A 9,073-nucleotide genomic window follows, 5' to 3' on the forward strand; every position below is an offset into this window, starting at 1 on the left:
TATAGATTTTTTTTTTAAATTTACTTATTTAGTTAGCCATACTGGGTCTTAGTTTCGGCATATGGGATCTTTTATCTTTAGTTGCAGCATGTGGAATCTAGTTCCCTGACCAGGGATCGAACCCCAGGCCCCCGGCATTGGAAGCATGGAGACCTCACCACTGGACCACCCGGGAAGTCCCTATAGGAAGGATTTTTTATGCCCCCAACCAACAGAAATTATGTATCCACACACACACTCAGACACATACATATCCATATTTAAGGAAGGTTTTCTTCCATGAGTTCGGGACTCCAGAATCTGGCCTCCCCCAGGCCGAGAGACACTGCCTATTAACTGCACAGATCCGATAAACTAACGTACTGTATTCACAACTGAGAGGGCAGGGGCAAAGAGAGTGGCTACTTCTGGGGGATTTGCTTTTTGTCTGAAATCCAGTCTGCTCAGCAACACTCCAGGGTCTGGGAGAGGTTCTGTGGGTGTGAGATGGTGGATGACCTGATGGTCCCAGCCCACTGTGATTGGGTACCAAGTAGCATCTCTGACAAAGTCTCTGTGGACTTGGCTTCTAAACACTCTGGAAAGGCCTCAGTCCATAGCGAGTGAGCAGTGCTCACTGACAAAAGCTAGGAAGGAGAACCGAGTGGGGAGAATACCAGCCCAGTGACACCCTGGGAGTGCGCAGCTAGCTGAGGGCACAGCTCGCACTCTTGGTGTCTGCAAGGGAGACAGTCCCATTCTCAGCACCGAAGACAACTTCGTTCTGCTGAGGAGGCCCAGCCAGCGAGGTAGGAAGGTAGCCAGAGGCACTGCAGTCCTTCTGTGGTGCTGGCTTGAGACAGCCGGTATCCTGCAGTAAAATTCCATTGTCCTCACCACCTGGAAGAATCCTTGTGGGGAGAGGCAGCAGCGCAGGTGACCTGCCCAGAGTGAGCTCGGAATGAATTCAAAACTTTGATGCAGAAGTCTTCTACTGCGGACTTTTCTGCTGTGTGCTAGAACTCAGGTCACTGACTGTAGACACAGTGTCATCGTGCTCACACTTGCAGAACTTGCTGACAACAAGTGTCTCCTTCTCATCCAGCTCCTCCAGTTCAACAGTGCCTGAATCAGAAGCCACTAGGATACCCCTGTCCTGTACCCAAGTGAGGCCAGCCTCCCTGGCCTCCGTTTGGGGGTTTGGGGGTGAGGTTTCCTTCCTCATCTCCACAATTCCAACTCCAACCTAGAGTCAGACTGGATGCCCATTGGAGATTCAGCTCTGTGACCCCCGTGTCCCTCAGGTTTGATAATTTTCTAGAACAACTCACAGAACTGAGACAAGTGCAGTACTTACGCTTACAGTTTTGTTATAAAAGATGCACATGAGGACCAACCAAATATAGGGCAAGGTCTGGCAGGGTCCCAAACACAGAGCTTCCGTGCCTTCTGCCTGTGCAGTCAGGGTGCATCACCTCCCAGCACATCATCTATTTGACTGGGAAGCTCCACTGAGCTTTGGTGTCCAAACTTTCTGTTGGGGTTTTGTTTACATAGGCATGATTGGCTGATTCCTTGGCCGCATGATCGAACTTTATCTCCAGCTTCCCCCAGCCTCCACTGGGGTGGGGCTTGGGAGTGTACATAAGCCACCAGGTGCAATGGATGCTGCTTGTCCAGAGACCACACTTTTGAGTAAGAAGGCCCCATGAAAAATCAGTTATATCATCACCTCCTAATCTACAGAGGCCCCGTCTCTCCCTTCCTAATCCTAGCTTCTCAGCTTCTCTTCCTCAACAGCTGGGATTCTGAGTCATGTCAGCTTTTCATGAAAAATAAGGGTCTCTGCTGCAAAGGAATGGTCAGTTCATAATGAAACAAGGGAAAACCCATTTGAGTATCTCATTGGGAGAAGTCATAGGAGACTTCCATTTTACCTCCCCAATTTTTCTCCACAGGTCACAGAGTCAAAGACAAAGAAAGTGAGCCGGAAGGGAAGCACTTCTTCCACATCCTCTTCATCCTCCAGCTCCGTGGTGGACCCGCTGAGCAGCGTCCTGGATGGGACTGACCCCCTCTCCATGTTTGCAGCCTCTGCTGACCCTGCAACCCTGGCGGCTGCCATGGTAACGCTGTCAGCTGGATGGGTCCTGTGGGTGCCAGGATGGGGGTTTTCATTCAACAAGTAATGCGCAGCAGAGTCTGATGGCACTGCTGCTGAGAGGCCGGAGTAGATCCTGGAAACTACTGCAACTGCTTTTTTTTTAAAGTGTTTAAAATTCTTCATTTCACTCTTTTTATGTTCTTTCCTTTGGATTTTATGTAATTAATTATATGAGTAATTCACTAATTTTTCATTTAAAAAATCAAATATTATCAGTGAAGTCAACCCATCCTCACTCTGTTCTCCACTCTGGAGGTCAGCAGTATTACCAGTGTAAATGCATATCATTAAACTTTTTGTTTGTATTTTCATAGATATTTATGACAGTAGTTTCTGAGCATTTACATACATACTCATATATAAATAATAGCCACAACAATAATAACAGTATCGGCTAACAGCATGGCTGGAGTTTTACAGTAAATTCCAAGTTTAGTTCCCATGCTGCCTTGTGCAAGAGGTATTATAAGCCTCATTTAAAGAGGACCACACAGAGGAACAAATAAGTTAAGTCACATCCAAGCTAGAATTCAAGTCCTGGCCTGACTTCACCATCACTCTTTGCTGGCATTGCATACATCTGTTTACTTTCTTTTTCTTTTTTAACATATATATATATTTTTTTAACTTGACCACATGTCTTGGAGAACTTTCTATATTAGTACTTATAGAACAACTTTCTTATTTTGAATCCGGCATTGTATCATAAGGAGCAGGACATGCTTTAATTTGCCACGATGGACACGTCAACTGTGCATGTGGTGTTTGGTGGTACAGGCAGTGGTGCATTGGTCCTTGAACGGATGTAGATCTTGGTGCCCACGCACAAGGGTTTCTATAGGGTAACTTGTTAGGAGTTCATTACTGGGTTAAGGCAATGTGTGTATAAGATTTTGATGGCTACTGCCAGATTGTTCTCCAGAAAGGGCTTACCAGTTTACACTTTCATTAGCATAGCAGTATTTTGGAGTGCCTGTCCCCTGTATCCTTGCCAACTAGGATTATTGTGAGTCATTGAAAACCTTGTGTTTTAAATCTTTGGCCACACCTTGTGGCATGCAGAACTTCCCTGACCAGGGATCGAACCTGCACCTTCTGCCATGGAAATGTGGAGTCTTAACCCCTGGACCACCTGCAAAGTCCTAAATCTTGCCATTCTGATTGTTGAAAAATAATCTCTTTTACTTTGCCTTTCCTTCATTCTTAATGAGTTTGAGCATCTGTTGATAGGTTTGTTGGCCTTTTGTGGTGAATTAACTTGAAAATTTTTTATCATAGTAAACCTTTAGATATATCTATTATCAGTTCAGTTTAGTTGCTCAGTCGTGTCCGACTCCTTGTGACCCCATGAACTGCAGCACGCCAGGCTTCCCTGTCCTACACCAACTCTCTTGCTCAAACTCATGTCTATCGAGTCAGGGATGCCATCCAATCATCTTATCCTCTGTGGTCCCCTTCTCCTTCTGCTTTCAATCTTTCCTAGCACCAGGGCCTTCAAATGAGTCAATTCTTCCCATCATGTAGTCAAAGTATTGAAGTTTCAGCTTCAGCATCAGTACTTCCAATGAATATTTAGGACTGATTTCCTTTAGGATTGACTGGTTGGATCTCCTTGCAGTCCAGGGGACTCTCAAGAGTCTTCTCCAACACCACAGTTCAAAAGCATCAATTCTTCGGCGCTCAGCTTTCTTCACAGTCCAACTCTCACATCCATACATGACTACTGGAAAAACCATAGCTTTGACTATAGGGACCTTTGTTGACAAAATAATGTCTCTGCTTTTTCATATGCTGTCTAGCTTAGTCATAGCTTTCCTTCCAAGGAGCAAGCTTTCTTTTAATTTGATGACTGCAGTCACCGTCTGTAGTGATTTTGGAGCCCCCCCAAAATAAAGTTTCTCACTGTTTCCATTGTTTCCCCATCTGTTTGCCATGAAGTGATGGGACCAGATGCCACTATCTTAGTTTTCTTAATGCTGAGTTTTAAGCCAACTTTTTGACTTTCCTATTTCACTTTCATCAAGAGACTGTTTAGTTCTTCTTTGCTTTCTGCCATCAGGGTGGTGTCATCTACGTATCTGAGGTTATTGATGTTTCTCCCAGCAGTCTTGATTCTAGCTTGTGCTTCATCCAGCCTGGCATTTCACATGATGTACTCTGCATATAAGTCACATCAGCAGGGTGACAATATACAGCCTTGACATACTCCTTTCCCAATTTGAAACCAGTCTGTTATTCCATGTCCAATTCTAATGATTGCTTCTTGACCTGCATACAGATTTCTCAAGAGGCAGGTCAGGTGGTCTGGTATTCCCATCTCTTTCAGAATTTTCCACAATTTGTTGTTATCCACACATTCAAAGGCTTTGGCATAGTCAGTAAAGCAAAAGTAGATGTTTTTCTGGAACTCTTGCTTTTTCAACGATCCAACAGATATTGGCAATTTGATCTCTGGTTCCTCTGCCTTTTCTAAATCCAGCTTGAGCATTTGGACATTCACTGTTCACATATTTTTGAAGCCTGACTTGAAGAATTTTGAGCACTACTTTACTAGCGTGTGAGATGAGTGCAATTGTGTGGTAGTTTGAGCACTCTTTGGCATTGCCCTTCTTTGGGATTGAAATGAACACTGACCTTTTCCAGTCCTGTGGCTACCTTTGAGTTTTCCACATTTGCTGGCATATTGAGTGTAGCACTTTCACAGCATCATCTTTTAGGATGTGAAATAGCTCAACTGGAATTCTATCACCTCCACTAGCTTTGTTCATTGTGATGTTTCCTAAGGCCCACTTGACTTCACACTCCAGGATGTCTGGCTCTAGGTGGATGATCACACTGTTGTGATTATCTGGGTCACGAAGATCTGTTTTGTCTAGTTTTTCTGTGTACTCTTGCCACCTCTTCTAATATCTTCTGCCTCTTTTAGGTCCATAACTATTTCTGTCCTTTATTATGCCCATCTTTGCATGAAATATTCCCTTGGTATCTCTAATTTTCTTGAAGCGATCTCTAGTCTTTCCCATTCTATTGTTTTCCTATATTTGCATTGATCACTGAGGAAGGCTTTCTTATCTCTCCTTGCTACTCTTTGGAACTTTGCATTCAAATGGGTATATCTTTCCTTTTCTCCTTCACCTTTCCCTTCTTTTCTCAGCTATATGTAAGGCTTCCTCACAAATAAGAAGGTCTCCTCCTTGTAAGGCTCAGAGGGTAAAGTGTCTGCCTGCAATGTGGGAGACCCAGGTTCGATCCCTGGGTTGGGAAGATCCCCTGGAGAAGGAAATGGCAGCCCACTCCAGTACCCTTGCCTGGAAAATCCCATGGACGGAAGAGCCTGGTAGGCTAGTCCATGGGGTCGCAAAGAGTTGGACACGACTGAGTGACTTCACTTTCACTTTCTTTCCTCCTTGTAAGGATCTATTATATTCTACAGTAAAGGACTATCTGCCTTCTGTTCATGCCTTTTTTTTTTTTTTTTAACCTTGTTGAGGTATAATTGACAAATAAAATTGAAATGTATTTAAAATAGCCAGTGTGATGGTTTGATACACATATACATTGTGAAAACATTCCGTACATTGAATTAACTTGTCTATCATCTCACATCCTTTGTTTTTTTTTTAATGAGAACATTTAAGTTCTACTGTCTTAGCAAATTTCAGTTATCCAATACTGTTATCAACTATTATCACCATGGTTACTTATACTTTTTAAGACAATTGCTACTGAAGAGATTGTCTTGCCTTTCCTTAGGACAGCTCCAGAAAGAAACGTGACAGGGATGATAACTCCATTGTAGGATCAGATTTTGAGCCTTGGGCCAGCAAACGGGGAGAAATCCTTGCCCGGTACACTACCACGGAAAAGCTCTCTATTGTAAGTACCAGTACACTTTTCTCCCAGTGTCTACTTCAGATGTAGTAGTCATTTCTTTTTGTTATTACGATTCTACGCCTGACTCCAGCATATAGGTTCCCAGTCCTCTGCCCCTGACCCCGCCAGCAATTCTTCAGTACAGCTCAGTGTCCTGTAAATCAACTCAATTGTGATCCTGGAGAAGGCAATGGATCCCACAGGTTAAGGGCTCAGTCCCACATCAGACTCCAGTCAAAAGTCCATGTTGTTACTCTGCTTCTGACCAACTAGCTATAAATCAGAGGTTCCCATGACCACCCTTTGGGTTCACTTATTATTAATTCCCTAATGATTCAGATGGTAAAGTATCTGTCCAATCCCTGGGTTGGGAAGATCCCCTGGAGAAGGGAATGGCAACCCACTCCAGTTTTCTTGCCTGGAGAATTCCATGGACAGAGGAGCCTAGTTGGGCTAAAGTCCCTGGAGTTGCAAAGAGTTGGACACAACTGAGCATCTAACACTTTGGGCTTCCCTGAAGGCTCAGTGGGTAAAGAATCTACCTGCAGTGCAGAAGATACAGGAGTGGTGGGTTTGATCCCTTGGTTGGGAAGATCCCCTGGAGGAGGGAAATGCCAATGCATTCTTGTATTCTTGCCTGAAAAATCCCATGGACAAGAAGAGCCTGGTGGGCTACTGTCCAAAGGGTCGCAAAGACCCAGACACAAGGACTAACCACACAATAATTTGTTAGAATGTCTCACAGAACTGAGAAATCGGTTGATTCACTAGATTACTGGTTTATTACTAGGAATATTAAAGGATATGAGCCAATAAGCAGACGAGGAGATAACCTAGAGTGAGGTCCTGAACAAAGGAGCATCTGTTCACATGGAGTTTGGGGTGCAGCATGGCAGCATGTGGGTGTGTTCTGGTTCACCAACCTGGAAGCTCTCTGAACCCCATCTTTCTGGGTTTCTATGGAGGCTTCATTACATAGGAGGATTTGTTAAGTTGTTGGCCACTGGTAATTGCCCCTAGTCCCTCTCTCCTTTTGGGAAATCAGGGAGGTGGGACTGAAAGGTTGCTTCCCCTGATAAACAGCCCTCATCTTTTGGTGCTGCAATAAACCCACCTCATTAACATAACAAAAGACTCCTGGATTGTTCTCATCTAGGAAATTCCAAGGATTAGGAGTTTTGTGCTGGGTATCTAGACAAAGACTAAGCATGTGTTTCTTATTATAAGTCACAGTGTTCTTATTATAAATTATCTCTCTTCATAACTCGTCTGGTTATTGGTTCATATCTTTTAATATCCTTAGTAATAAACCAGTAATCTAGTGAGTCAACTGATTTCTCAGTTCTGTGAGCCGTTCTAACAAATTAATTTCTTTTTTTTTGCCTAGTTTCTTTTTCTTTTTGCCTAGTTTCTTTTTCAGTTGGTATGTCAGTATTAGTTAGGAAAAACATGTTGATTGGTTGCTCAAAAAATGTGTTAAGAATTAGGTATCAGGCACAGTTCAGAAAAAGAATTGGAGTCACACAGTCCCATCTCGGGGGGAGGTGAGAGTTATGAAGGGTGGAGAGAGCCATCCCGAAGGTTAACTTCTTACTGTTCTTCAGAGAGTCCCACTGGTGGATTTTCTGCCAGGGCCAGAAGCTCACTGTTTCTTTAGATGATGGCCACTGGGTCAAGTTGTTGGCTCGTGACCGGAGTTTACCCCGTACTCTGCAAGTTGCTTAACTGGGGTAAGCAGGTTAATGCTTACGTACTTGAGGACTAGATTGTAACTTAAGCCTTCCCTAAGGCTTCATCTGTCTCCACACTGGAAAGATGCCTGCAGGCTGGTGGTCCAGGGCTGTGTGGCACCTCTGAAGTCATTAGGAACCCGACTCTTTCTGTCTTGCTGCTCTGTCTTGTTCAGTGTCACCTCATGTCCAAATTGTTAGACAGTGGAAGGGAAGAAGTGGGATGCACCCTCTCACATTCAGGAACACTTCCTGAGTTCACTCAACACGTCCAGTTACATTTGTCTTGAAGGTCGTCATGGGCTGTTCACAGTGCATCCATCAGAAATTGGGTCTGTGAGCAGGGAGGAAGGGGTGAACTCAGCAGCTAGGACGGTTCAAGTCCCTTCTTCCAGAGTCTGTACTTGTTAAAAAGAATGGTGGCAGAATTGCTGGTCTATTTAAAATTTTTTCTTACTGTTTTCTGATAGCATTGAGTTAATGTAGAGCCATGATTCTTAACCAGGTGACATGTGGCAATGTCTGGAGACATTTTGGTTGTCATAGCCATGGCGTGCTACTGGTATCTATGTGGAGAAAACAGAGATCATGCTAAACATCCTGCAGTGTGCAGGACAGCCCCCCCACAACAGTTTTCCACCCATTAGCGTCAGTATTGCCAAGGTTATGAAACCTTGATTTATTAGAGTGCGCTGAAGGCTGTCACGTGCCACCATCGTTCTCAAAATCTTGCTCTTTGTTGTCTCGCTTTGAGAGTCTTGAATTGACTAGAAATTTGAATCTCTAGTAGTTTCTAGTGAGCAGTATTTTCTTCCTTTGAATGAATATTTCTGTTTTTCATTTGGATAAGTAAATGGTTTTATCACATAATGATGACTCCTGTGGAATAATTGTTTTTTGTTTTTTGCCTCTGCAGAATCTTTTTATGGGATCTGAAAAAGGTGAGTTTTTGATGTTGTTACTGTTTTGGTGGAGAATTCTCCCATTACCTTTGAAATAGCTTTCCAAAGAAAAAAAGTTTGTAGTATCCAATCCTGATGTTTAATTCAGTTCAAGCTATTATTTCCTAGATTATATATAAAGCAGTAGAATTGAAATACATACTTAGATGATGAATGAAAGAAAAAAAGACCAAAGAGGCTACTACTAGGAGTAAAACAGAAACCTTGATTTTGGGATTACAGAGCGGTAGTCACCCCTCTTGTATGCCTCCTCACTGGCTGGGGAATGGTTGAAATTCTCCTTTTTAGAGATTCTTTCCTTTGCTTTACATCTTTATCCCTTTTGAAAACACAGATCCGCCAATAAGGGGAATCACACATTCAGT

General features: G+C 43.4%; 1 protein-coding gene and 1 pseudogene across 3 annotated transcripts in view; one reads left to right on the plus strand and one right to left on the minus strand.

Annotated features, from left to right (window-relative positions):
* Nucleotides 1-9,073, plus strand: part of LOC104986530 (chromosome unknown open reading frame, human C16orf62) — a 138,996-nt gene that overhangs the window by 14,200 nt on the left and 115,723 nt on the right. For all 3 annotated transcript variants that reach the window (XM_010837124.1, XM_010837126.1, XM_010837125.1), the window contains exons 3-5: nucleotides 1,938-2,105; nucleotides 5,897-6,019; nucleotides 8,663-8,687. In XM_010837124.1, the coding sequence (XP_010835426.1) occupies nucleotides 1,938-2,105; nucleotides 5,897-6,019; nucleotides 8,663-8,687 (316 nt within the window). The remainder of the gene's footprint in view (nucleotides 1-1,937; nucleotides 2,106-5,896; nucleotides 6,020-8,662; nucleotides 8,688-9,073) is intronic.
* LOC104986529 lies at nucleotides 117-1,326 on the minus strand (annotated as a pseudogene).

Source organism: Bison bison, unplaced genomic scaffold, assembly GCF_000754665.1.
Source record: "Bison bison bison isolate TAMUID 2011002044 unplaced genomic scaffold, Bison_UMD1.0 scf7180017864072, whole genome shotgun sequence".
In the NCBI taxonomy this organism is placed as follows: domain Eukaryota; kingdom Metazoa; phylum Chordata; class Mammalia; order Artiodactyla; family Bovidae; genus Bison; species Bison bison.